At 55.0% G+C, this 13132-nt stretch overlaps 1 protein-coding gene across 1 annotated transcript in view; it reads right to left on the reverse strand.

Annotated features, from left to right (window-relative positions):
- The window catches only part of FBN3 (fibrillin 3), a 124411-nt gene that overhangs the window by 63905 nt on the left and 47374 nt on the right, over positions 1–13132 (reverse strand). The window contains exons 8-11 of the mRNA XM_017838759.1: positions 10941–11066; positions 2992–3144; positions 1382–1579; positions 256–399 (exon numbers count right to left, since the gene is read on the reverse strand). Of these exons, the coding sequence (XP_017694248.1) occupies positions 256–399; positions 1382–1579; positions 2992–3144; positions 10941–11066 (621 nt within the window). The remainder of the gene's footprint in view (positions 1–255; positions 400–1381; positions 1580–2991; positions 3145–10940; positions 11067–13132) is intronic.

A 13132-nucleotide genomic window follows, 5' to 3' on the forward strand; every position in this document is an offset into this window, starting at 1 on the left:
TCCTGAGCGGGAAGGGACCCCCAGGGATCATCAGGACACCCCAACAATCCCTCAGAGGATCATCCAAACCCTCCTGGAGCTCTGGCAGCCTTGGGGCCGTGCCCACTGCCCTGGGGAGCCTGGGCAGTGCCCACCACCCTCTGGGGAGGAAGAACCTTTCCCTGAGATCCATCCCAACCCTCCCTGGTGTTGGGGCAGCAGCTGGAGGTGCTTTAGGAGCAGGCCCAGGGCCCGTCTGGAGCAGAGGCCACTCACCAATGCACTCCCCACGCACGTCCTGCTTGTAGCCCATGTTGCACTCGCAGCGGTAGCTGGACGGGGTGGGGATGCAGCGCCCGTTCAGGCACAGGTTGGTGAAGTGCTTGCAGATGTCAATGGTCTGGTTCAACGTGGCAGTTCCTGGGAAGCACAGAAACAGCATCAGGGAGAAGGTTCCGGAGCCCTCGGTTGTCCCCAGGGCTCAGGGTGGGGACATCGGAACCGCGACAGCCCCGAGATGCTCCCGGGCCCTGAGCAGGACCCCCAGACCCAGAAGGGTCTACAAGGGGCTGCTGTGCCCCCTCCCCACTGTTCTGAGCTAGAAGGGACCAACAAAGACCATCAAGTCCAGCTCTGAAGTGACTGGCCCACACAGAGATCAAAGCCACCAGCCTGGTGTTATCAGCACCCTGCTGGGACCAGCTGAGCTCATCCCAGGGCCAAAGGCCTTGGAAAATCTCTGGGATATGTCTAGATAAAAACACCACCAGGCACGAGGGGGGCTCAGCCTTGACAAAAACACCACCAGGCATGAGGGGGGCTCAGCCTCTCTGAGATAAGCTGGGAATCCATTCCAGCCCCTCTGAAATCAGATGGGAATCAATCCCACCTGACTGGGATCAGACGGGAACCAATTCCAAGCCCCTCCAAAACAAGGTGGGGATCAATCTTTGGGGCCACCCAGCATGTCCCCACAAGCTTCAGCCCTCAGCAAGGAGCTGCATCGGGGTGCACAGCACAGGGGGGGTCCAAGCCGGTGGGGGAGCAGTTTTGTTTTGGGGAGGCAGAGGGTGAGGTGGTGACGTGAAAGCTTTGTTCCCGTCCGGTAATTGTTTGAAAGGCTTCGTTCCTGTTGGGTGATTGGGGAGAGATTCCAGCCTGGAGCCGACCCCGGCCGTGCTGCCGTGCCAGCAGACACTGTTTGATGTGTTTGTGGGCTCAGTGTCCTGCACAGTGTTCCTGTCACATCCCACCACTCCCCCCTTTAGGCTCGGGACACACCGTGGAGCTGTCGAAGAACGCGGGTGTGCCGGGAGCAGCATTCCAGCACGCAGGAACACGCTCTGCTCCCAGCCAGGCAGCCTAAAGAGGGGTCAGCACGAGGAGAAAGGAGTTTAATTACCAATGCTCGAGCTTCCTGGGCCCATTCCAGGCAGCCCTGGGATCCCGCCTTGTCCGTTCGCCCCGTTTGGTCCGATGCCTCCGGGCCCGTTGAGTCCCGGCCCGACGCCGTTGGGCCCAAATCCAGGGATTCCTGGAAAGTTCCCAGGGAAGCCTGGCACGACCGGGAGTCCCTCGATGCAGAGCCTGCGGTACTCGTCTGAAACAAAACAGCTGCCTCAGGGCTTCTCCTGAGGGGCCCGAATCCCGGGATGGGGACGGATCCATGGGGAGCAGAGTGGGTGGGTGCTGGTGGGAATGGGGTACACGGGGTGGGGAGGGCTTGAACACCCTTCACCCCGCAGCAGGTGAGGACACACAGCTCGCCAGGGTGTCTGGCAGCAGGTTTTTGGGGCGGGTGGCACAGTTGGCACCGCGGGCTCCCTTCCCACCGGGGAGGACGGGACACACGGGAGGTGCCAGGCACTGGGAGCTCTGTCCTGCTCTGCCCTGCTCGGAGTTAGGGGTGAAAAAAGAGATGCAGAGCGATGTATCTACATCTCTGGCCCTCCTGCAGATGCAGAGAGATGGATCTACACCTCTGGGACTCCTCCAGGCCTCCCGCTGCCTGGGCTCATCCCAAGGTTCAGTCATGGTGGGAGCCAAGGAGAGCTGAAGGAGTGGGAGGAAAGGGATGAATTCCTGCCTTGGCTCGGCTCATCTGGCTCAGCTTCAGCTGAGACCCAGGCAGGAGAACCAGCATCCCCAGGTGACCTTCCCTGGGTGTTCCATGGATGGGGAGTGGGATTTTCTCCCAGGTAACAAGCGACAGGACGAGAGGAAACGGCCTCAAGCTGTGCCAGGGGAGGTTTATGTTGGAGGTCAGGGGGAATTTCTTCATGGAAAGGGTGGGCAGGCATTGGCACAGGCTGCCCAGGGCAGTGGTGGAGTCCCCACTCCTGGAGGGATTTAACAGACATGTGGAGGTGACACTTGAGGACAGGGGTTAGTGGTGGCCTCGGCAGTGCTGGGGGACGGTTGGACCTGATGGTCCTGGAAGGCTTTTCCAATCACAGAATATGCTGAGTTGGAAGGGACGACAAGGATCATCCAGTCCAACCTCTGGCCCTGCCCAGGACACCCCAACAATCCCCCCCCCTGTCCCTCAGAGCGTTGTCCAAGAGTTCTGGACATGTTCCCCAGGGTTTGCTTTTGTTCTTCTCCACCCCCTGCCCCTCTTTATTTAAGGAGTTGGGGCTTCATTTGTCCCCTACAAACACAGAAACATCCACAGCAACAATGCAGCAGGATTTCTGTAGAATCCTGGAATATCCTGAGTGGGAAGGGACCCCCAGGGATCATCAGGACACCCCAACAATCCCTCAGAGGATCATCCAAATGCTCCTGGAGCTCTGGCAGCCTTGGGAAATACCCATTCCATGGGGAGCCTGTTCAGTGCCCAACCACCCTCTGGGGAGGAAGAAACAATAATAATGGATATTACCCTTCCATAACACCCCACCCAACCCTCCCCTCGATTCCAGGATTCCCCACATCGCACCGACGGCTCTGCCGGGGTTGGCACAGGCTGGAGCTGCCCGGGCAGCGGCAGAGCTGTGGTGTGGCACTCACCAGAGCCCCTCACAGGGCACATCTCGGGGGTCTGGCCGATGGCCCAGCAGCGCCCCGAGTCGCAGCAGCACTGCATCCTGGTGTACTGGCCCGGCAGGTCCCCGGCACAGCGGCCCCCGATGAGCGCCGAGAAACACGTCCCGATGCGCTGGTCTGAGGAGAGGGGGGAGACACCATCACAATGTGCCAGCACAGTGTGCCAGCACAGCACCCTGGTGGCCTTCTGAGGGCTCATTCTCTTCTGGCTGCCCCATATCCCAACCCAGCCCCTCGTTCTGCCTCGTCCTCCCACGTCGTGAGGTTCTCCAGCACCTCCCTCCGGAGCACATCGACGCTTCGGGTAGGGCCAGGACTCATTCCCAGGATTAAATCTCGCATTCCCATCTTCCCAGTCCCAGTCTTTTTCTCCCAGACAGCCCCAGCCTCCCATTTAGGCTCTTAAAAACAGCCAGACCAAGAGCCAGGCATGGGCAGCACGTGGGCAATCCCTCCTTGCCCTGCAGGAAGGACGAGCTGACCCAGCTGATTCTGGGTAGATTTACAGAGCAGAAAACAGGTGAGATCCCTCATCTCATCCCAGGCTTCCTCACCTTCCCCAAAAATCTGGATTATTTCCAAGTGTCTCCCTTCTCCCTCTCTACAGTTTCTGGGCTGGTAAGAGATGCCAGGGGCAGGTTCCCCCACTGAGCCCACACCAGCTGGAAGAGGGGAGGTAGAACCTTGACTTTTCCCCTGCTGGACAGATGGACTATTCTGGGCTAAATTCAACAAATTTGCATCCTGGGGCTGAGATGTCCATTCCTCAGGTTCCTCCTCTGCTGCTTGTGTCTGCCTTGCTCATTTATATTCCATTTTGTGACCAAGGTTTGGCCACTGGGCAATGTAACACCACAACAGGCCCCGAATTTGGCCACAGGAGGAGCAGCATCTTCCCCTCTCTCGAGCTGTGGGACCCAGAGTGGTGTATTTTCCCCTGACTCCTGCCACCAAAACCATTTCTCTGCCATAAAAACAACCCAGCACCGCCTCCTGCTCCTATTTCAGGGGTTCCCAGACAGCGAGAGGATGTTCCCCAGCCATTCCTGCTCCGTTCCTGAAGCTTTGGCTGCACAGTCCTGCTCCTGGTTTTCCCTGGGAACCACCAGACCAAGGTGGTTGGACATTTCCCACCCCACTCTGAGGCTGAGGGACCAGGTCCAACCCTCCCAGTGACCCTCAGCGCTGCCACCACCGTCCAGTGCATCCTGCAATCCTCAGGTCCAAGCAAGGACCTTCCCAGAACTGTCCCACACCCCAGGTTTCCCGTGGGGAAGCTTTCCCTGCCAGCACCCAGCGGTCCCAGCGTCTCCTGGGACTGGAGCTGTTCCCAATCCCACATCCCTCCGGCCCAGCCTGTTCCTGTTTCAGGCCATGGGCTGATTCCCACAGGCTGGACTGAGCTGGGAGGAGAAGGAGCCCTGGATGGTGGTCAAAGCCACAGACACCGAGCCTGGCACCGGGGTGGGGTGTGTGTGGCTTCTGGAGCAGGCCCAGCAGACTGAGGGTCTTTCACACATCTGGCAGGCTCCACCTGGCACCAAGAGCTCCAGGAAAAACCTGGAACCTTCCACTCCCTCATCTCCAGGAGATTAATGAGGGGGAAAGTCTCCTCTGCTGTGTCAGCTGTGGCTCTGGGCTGACATCAGCCTGGGCTCTAATGGAGATGGATTGCCTGGAGCTGTCGGATCCGTGGGCTGTGGTCCCATCCCAGAGCCCTGCAGAGGACACCGACCCCATCTAAAGCCAGGGGGACTAAACCAGCAGCTCTTTCCTCAGGCACAGCCCTCCCACCCCTCGGCAGGAACTGGTCCCTCCTCGGAAACTTTATCCACCAAAAAGCCACACCTGGAGGAGGGAAATTTGAGAGAGGGGGTTGATGCAACACTGGATCGGCCCCTAATCCTAAAGATGGGAAGTACAAACCACCTGGGTCATCCCAAAGCCTTGATCTCTGGTGAAGCAAGAGCACTGCCCACGTCTCTGCAGGTTCCTGCAGGTGCTGGGGGGTGGCAGGGCTGTGTTTCCACACAGGGAGCAGGTTGGGGTTACTTGGGTTTGGGAATTTTCAGTAATCCAGAAGAAGTGGAGGGACAGGACAAGGGGGGGATGGCTTCCCACTGCCAGAGGGCAGGGTTAGGTGGGATATTCGGGAGAAATTCCTCCCTGGCAGGGTGGGGAGGGGCTGGGATGGAATTCCCAGAGAAGCTGTGGCTGCCCCATCCCTGGAAAGTGTCCAAGGCCAGGTTGGAGCAACCTGGGCTAGTGAAAGCCCAGGGGGTGGGACTGGTTGAGCTTTAAGGTCCCTTTCACCCCAAACCATTCCATGATTCTCCGTAGCCCCCTCTGACTCCCAAAAGCAGCTCCTCTCCCACCAACCCAGGGCAGGATTTTGGGACCACTTGGAAAAACCACCCCTCGACCCCCCTGATGGGAGTCATCCTTGTGAGGTCTCAGGGCTGAGCTTAAACGAACTCCTAGACCCGAGGGGGGTAGTTTGGAATAAACAAACCCTTCGGGGCATCAGAGACCCCCACCCAGCTCCTCCCGTCCCTGCTGGATGTCCCCAAGGCTGGCAGGCAGGGTGACAGCCAGGGAAGGCTTGGAGAGCTCAGGCTCCTTCCCCACGGCCAGACAAAGTGCTGACAAGTGTGACAAGGCGGGGAGGGGTCACAGCAGTTGGTGTGACACGGGGGAAACGCTCCAGCCCTTGTTCCGTCTGGCCCCCGGTTATTAAACTCAGCTGCTCTGCCGCGGTTTGCAACAATCCCGCTCCGAAATGAAGGTCAGAGCTAATTAAAAACTCATCTGCAGCTGCCTCGGGCAGGGAGAGGGGTGGGTGGGAAGAGCTGTGTCCCTGCAGTCCCTCTGTGATCTCCTCCAGGGCCACCCACACGCTGGAGGTGGGAGAACAGCTTGTCCTGCCCTCCTCCTCCTCCTCCTCCTCCTCCTCCTCCTCCTCCACTGCTTCGGGAAGGGGTTTCCACAAAACCCCTCAGGAAAGCAGAAAATGCTGCAGGGAGACGGGAGGGGCAATTCCAAGTGGGATTAGAGAGTGCCCGGAGGTGGGGGATGGAGCCCCAGGTCTGGCTGAGGTCTCTGGGTCAGAAAGGCTGGGGAGGGTTTACGAGGCGGGAGATGGAGTTTTGGGACCTTCCACTGGGATCTCGCAGGGTTTGCACTCCAGCTGGGCCACGGGGAGTGTGTCCTGGTGGCCAGGAGGAGCAGGATAGAAGGTTATCCAGCGTGGCTCATCCCTAACTTCCCATTCCACACCCTCTCTTCCCATTCCATGTGGTCTGCACAAGGTGTCTGAGCTCTGTCCTGCACCTGCAGGGGATTCCTGCACTTTAAATCCTAAGGAATGGAGCTGGGGCAGGGGCAGGGAGAGAGGGAGGGATGGAAAGTTCTGGTGCCGCTTCCCAGGAATTAAGGAAGAGGAATTTAAGGGGATTTCCCTCCCTTTGTGTTTGGTCACAGAAATTGAGAAGCTCAAGTGACCAAAGCCAAACATGCCTGGAAGTGTCCAAGGCCAGGTTGGAGCAACCTGGGAGAGTGGAAATGTCCCTGCCCACGGCAGGGGGGTGGGACTGGATGGGCTTTAAGGTCTCTTCCAGCCCCAGCCATTCCACGATTCCATGAGCCTCATATTTCCTTCCTCCCCTTGCTCTTTTCTCCCCTGGACAAACGACCAAAGTGGACAAAACTCTCCAGGCAGGTGAAGCCCCCAGTGACACCCTCAAAACCTTCCCCAAGCCCAGGACTTTGCAAGGCTAAAGCAAAGCTTGGCCCTCCCCAGAACTGGAGGCTGTAAATCTGCCAGTGCTGCCCCAGGAGAGAGAAAACAACCCCAAATCTCCCCGAGCTTTGCTGCACTACCAGGGAAAAAAAAAAAAAAGAGCTAAAAAAGCAATGTTCTGGTTTGCAAGGGCTGCAACACCACGGGCAGCTCTGCAAATGCATCTGAAAGGCCGTTTTTCCCTCCTTGGAAAATCGGCCTTTGAAGCTGTTCTCGAAGAGAAAACTCGTTGTAGCAACAAAAAAACCCCTCCCGGGCTGCTGGAGCAGATCCTTCTGCTCAAAAAAACCTCAAAAACCCCTCCCAGCCCGGCTTTTCCGGGCAGAAATGAATGAAACTGTTCTGAACACGTGTGGGACTGGACTCTTTGTGTCAAGCCCAGGTGGTTGAAGGGTTCAATAAATGCTCATTTGAAACCATGACGGGCTTTCTCCAGCCTTGCTGCTGGGGGGGTTTTACTGGGCAGGGCAGTGAGAGAAGTTAATGAGGTTGGGGATCAGCTCAAGCCCCAGGTTTTGCTGTTCCAGCTGTAAAAACTCCGGGAGATTATTCAAATGCAATAAAAAAAGGTGTTTGCATCACTAAAAAGGGAGGGGAACATGCCAAGGCACCACATGGCCAGTGCTGATGCCCTTTGAGAGAGAGAGATATTTATATATTTTTATTTTTATTTTATATATTTTATATATTTATATGCATTTATATATTTTATATTTTTATATATTTTATATTTTTCTATATTTTTCTATATTTTATATATTTATATATTTTATATTTATATACATTATATATTTTATATATTATATGTTTTATATTTTATATATTTATATATTATATATTTATATATTATATACTTTATATATTATATATTTTATATTTTATATATTTTATATATTATATATATTATATATTTTTATATATTATATATATTTATATTTTATATTTTTATATATTATATGTTTTTATATTTTATATATTTTTATATACTATATATATTTATATATGTATATTTATATAGAGAGAGACACTGTGGTCACCTCCAACCTAAACATCTCAGAGGTACCAGTGTGACAGTCTCTCCTGTCTCTCTCCTGATGCTCTTCATCCTTGAAAAGTGGCCATTATTAACAAACGGCCACAATTATTAATAAGTGACCATAATTAATAAATTAGTTATTAATTCCCAGTTTTCCCAGCCATTCCTTCGATTTGTTTTCACACGACGGGACGTAAATCGCTGCCATAATCTCTAAAAAAAAACCTCAAAAAACCACCAAAAACACAACCATGGCAGCAAAGTTTGCAAAAATCTGCATCCCAGGGCAACGACACCCAAGAGTAACTGTGAGTTTGGCCAAAAAAAACACGGCCCTGGCCCAAAACGTGACAGCCCAGTGGTGCCTGCGAGCTCGGGGAGATGATGGGGGGACTTCAGATCCACTCCCGGTCCACTGCAGCTCAATTAGCTTTGGGGGCTATTTTTAAACGTGGGCTTTCCAATTTTTTATTTAGCTCCGGTCTCAAGGAAAAGTCCGTATGACTCATCCATCACGCTCATCCCTCCGGGCTCGCGGCAGGGACTGGGAAACAGGGATGAGAAGAAATTTTGTCCTCGTTAAAAATCCGTCGGATTCCCCACCGAGAGGAACTCGTGCTTTGCTTCTTACTCACGCTTGACAACAACCTTTCTCTTTGTGGGATTAGAACACGTCTAATTTTGCTCCAGGTTCCGTGGATAGAAAAGAATCTGGAGCTGATTTTTATTTTTTTTTCCCCTGCTCTATTAATTCCCAGGATTTCCAGCTCTACCTGACATTTTGCACTGCAGCGACAACGACCTTTGCCTTTTCTGTGCCAGTCCCTCCTTCCAAAATCCACCCAGTCCTGGTCTTTCTGGTGGCAAGTGAACTTTCTGAACTGGGTGAAAACATCCTGGGATTCATTCTGACTCAAGCAAGTGCCCCTGCTGAGAGCAAGCAAACACCAAACTGATCTATTTATCACAGGAACTGTTGTCTGGCACGAGGAGAGATGGCCCATCAAATATTTACAAGCCTTTGGAAAGGAATTCCGAGCTGTTCAAGGTGGAAGATTCGCTCCAGGCTTTGGGCTGGGGGCAGGAAAACTCAGCTTTCCTGGATTCAGAGCCGGTTTGGGGAAGAAGCTTTGAAATTTGGACACTTTGAGCCGAACTGGGAGAGGGATCAGCTGGTGGAGCAGCACAGACCAACCCCACCGAGCTGCTCGTGGCACCACAAGGCTGAGATTTCCATGGAAAACTGGGAATTGTGCTGGTGCCAGGCTTGGATGCTGTGGGAGAGCTCCCAGCACATCCCAGTGACCCCAGCACCGGGGCAGGGATGGGTGTCTGGGATTCCTGGGCTGGGGAAGCTCCTCTTCCTCTCCCAAAAAACCAGCTCAGGGCAAAGCAACCTCCTCCAAAAGGCTGAATTTAGGGAGCTGGAGCCAAAGGAGCCCTGTGGATCCTTAGCTTGGGAAAATTAGGATTTATGGGCAGGGAGGAGGAGGAGGAGGAGGTGAGAAAATTCCCTGTTTATTTGCACCGGTTCATAAACACTTGGAGGGAAAATTTCCCCCTTTCACCTCTGCAGAGCAAGAGGGTGAATGGGCAGTTGGGGGGTTGTTCCCACCACTGGGAAGGATCCCAAGCCTTCCCTTGGATTGGGAAGGCCACCCAACCACACCCCGTGCCCACAGTTCGTACTGGGAGTACTGGGGTCACTCCCTGGATAACGCTCCATGCAGGAGGAAAAGGAGGGATATCTGGGATCCTCCTGCAAGCTGGGAGGATCCCGGGGCAGGAGCACAAGGATCCTTCCTCACAGACCACAATCCCACCTTCCCACCCCACTCCTCTTCCTCCTCAGCAACCCCTTCAAGCCCTGAAGCCCCTGAGGGTCCGAGTTATGGAGAAGGACAAAGCCCTGGTCTGCAAGAACATCCAGACCTGGCCCGGGATGGACCATTTCAGCCAGGAAAACATGGAGAACAGCACATGGAAAAGGGGCTTTCCAGCTGCCTGGGGTTCAGAGCACGGCCTGAGCTGTGTCCCAGGGGTGGTGGGAGCGCTGAGGGCCGTGGCCAGGCAGGGCTGGCTGAGAGAGACACCCCCAAAGCCCCCCGAGGGACCTTCGAAACAACTCCCCCAGCCAGGACCCACAAAACCCCCCCAAATCCCCTCAAGGACCCTACAAACCCACCTGGGACCCCCCAAACCCCCTCAAAACTGACCCAGGAGCCCCTAAATCCCCTCAGGGACCCTACAAAGCCACCTTGGACCCTCCAAGTCCCTCTCAGGGACCTACAAACCTGACCCAGGAGCCCCTAAATCCCCTCAGGGACCCTCAAAACTCCCTCAGGGATCTCCCAAATCCACCCCAAACCCCCCGGGACCCTCTAACCAGCAATGTCCACCCAGTCCCTTCCAGCACCTCCCAGTGTCCCCAGTCTACTCCCAGTCCATCCCAATCCTCTCCAGTCCATTCCCAGTCCCTCCCAGTGCCTCCCAGTCTACCATCAGTGCTCTGCAATCCACTCCCAGTCCATCCTAATCTTCCCCAATCCATTCCCAGTCCCTCCCAGTGCCCCCTACTCCCCTCCCAGTGCCTCTCAGTCTACCATCAGTGCTCTGCAATCCACTCCCAGTGCCTCCCAATCCTCCCCAGTCCATTCCCAGTCCTTCCCAGTGCCCCCCAGTCCATCCCAATCCTCCCCAGTCCATTCCCAGTCCCTTCCAGTGCCTCCCAGTCTACCATCAGTGCTCTGGAATCCACTCCCAGTCCATCCTAATCCTCCCCAATCCCCTCCCACTCCCTCCAATGCCCCCCAGTCCATCCCAATCCTCCCCAGTCCATTCCCAGTCCCTCCCAGGCTACCCCCACTGCTCCCCACTCCCCTCCCAGCCCCTCCCAGCCCCTCCCAGTGCCCTGCAGGTTCGATTCCCTCCACACGCCCACGTTCCACCCCCATCACCGGCGGGAATTCGGGATGGCCCCGGAACCCAAACCCCGTGAGGGGTCTGGGGGGGTGCTCCTGGGGGAGTGTGGGTTCCAGAGCACGACCCGTGGGGCCGGGCCGTGGTTTAGGGTCTCACCAATGCAGCGGGATCCGTCGGGGCTGGTCATGAAGCCCCGGGGGCAGGTGCACACGTAGCTGCCCGCGGTGTTGGTGCACTCGCCGCCGTCGCACGCGCCGGAGATGGCCCCGCACTCGTCCACGTCTGCAAGAGAACACACCCAGGGCGGGGTTGGCCTTCGGAGAGTCGCCTGTCCCGCCCGGATCCGGCTCGAAGAGGGGTTAGGGTGGGGTTAGGGGTGGTCGTGGGATGCTCCAGGTCATCGCTGGTCTGCTACGGGCAACAAGAGGCTCCCACACCGAGGGGTTCATGGACACTCTCCCACACCGAGGGGTTCATGGAGACTCTCTCACACCGAGGGGTTCATGGACACTCTGCCACACTGAGGGGTTCATGGAGACTCTCCCACACCGAGGGGTTCATGGACTCTCCCACACCGAGGGGTTCATGGACACGCTCCCACACCAAGGGGTTCATGGACACTCTCCCACACCGAGGGGTTCATGGAGTTTGTCCCACACCGAGGGGTTCATGGACACTCTCCCACACTGAGGGGTTCATGGAGACTCTCCCACACCGAGGGGTTCATGGACACTCTCCCACACCGAGGGGTTCATGGAGACTCTCCCACACCGAGGGGTTCATNGAGGGGTTCATGGAGACTCTCCCACACCGAGGGGTTCATGGACACTCTCCCACACCGAGGGGTTCATGGAGACTCTCCCACACCGAGGGGTTCATGGACACTCTCCACACTGAGGGGTTCATGGACACTCTCCCACACTGAGGGGTTCATGGACACTCTGCCACACTGAGGGGTTCATGGAGACTCTCCCACACCGAGGGGTTCATGGAGACTCTCCCACACTGAGGGGTTCATGGAGTCTGTCCCACACCGAGGGGTTCATGGAGTCTGTCCCACACCGAGGGGTTCATGGACACTCTCCCACACCAAGGGGTTCATGGACACGCTCCCACACTGAGGGTTTCATGGAGTCTCCACAGGACTCTCCCACACTGAGGGATCCATGAAGTCTCATGGAGTCTCTCCCACACTGAGAGTTTCTTGGAGTCTCCACAAGACTCAGGGTTTCATGGACTCTCCACAAGACTCAGGGTTTCATGGAGTCTCCACAGGACTCTCCCACACCGAGGGTTTCATGGAATCTCATGGACACTCTCTCACACTGAGGGGTTCATGGAGTCTCCAAGACTCTCCCACACCGAGGGTTTCATGGAGTATCCACAGGACTCTCCCACACTGAGGGGTTCATGGAGTCTCCACAAGACAGGGGTTCATGGAGTCTCTTGGAGACTCTCCCACACCAAGGGGTTCATGGACTCTCATGGAGTCTCTCCCACCAAGGGTTTCATGGAGTCTCCACAAGACTGAGGGTTTCATGGAGTATCCAGAGGACTCTTCCACACCAAGGGTTTCATGGAATCTCATGGAGACTCTCCCACATCAAGGGTTTCATGGAGTCTCCACAGGACTCTCCCACATTGAGGGTTTCATGGAGTCTCCAAGACTCTCCCATACCAAGGGTTTCATGGATTCTCCACAGGAATCTCCCACACCAGGGGGTTCATGGAGTCTCATGGAGTCTCTCCCACACTGAGGGTTTCATGGAGTCTCCACAGGACTCTCCCACACCGAGGGTTTCATTTCAATTTTTGATCAATATAATTAAATGCTCAAGGCCTGGGGGGCACTTGGCTCCAAGGATTGTCTGGAAGCAAGAGTTGGAGCTTGGGCCATCTTTGGTTTGCCTCAATAAGGTTTTTTTTTTTTTCCTTAATGATTCAATGATTTTATGATTATTTTTTTTTAATTGGCAACTGAAATGTGTTTCAGGAACCGAGCTGGAATCAGATTCAACCTCTAATTAATTAATTAATCCCCCCAAAGCAGTTGGTTGCTGGTAAAAGACAGAAGGAATATTTCACCTGATGGTTTTTACAGTGGCAAAAAAACCTCCTCAAACCCACTGGTAAAATGAATTATTTCTGTTAAACAACATTATTTATGACATCCTAAAACCTGTGGTGCTGTTGTGAATGGATAAGGGGCTTTTTCTCTGCTGCCTGGGGCTGGCAGGAAGGAACTGGTCAGAGTCTGGTCTTTGGAGGGAATTTTTTCCGCTGGGAAGAGCGGCCTGATGGCATTAACACGTGTGGAGCTGGAGGTGCTGCAGGGCAAAGACTAACCT

The sequence above is a fragment of the Lepidothrix coronata genome, unplaced genomic scaffold, assembly GCF_001604755.1.
Source record: "Lepidothrix coronata isolate B3197 unplaced genomic scaffold, Lepidothrix_coronata-1.0 Scaffold356, whole genome shotgun sequence".
NCBI lineage: Eukaryota > Metazoa > Chordata > Aves > Passeriformes > Pipridae > Lepidothrix > Lepidothrix coronata.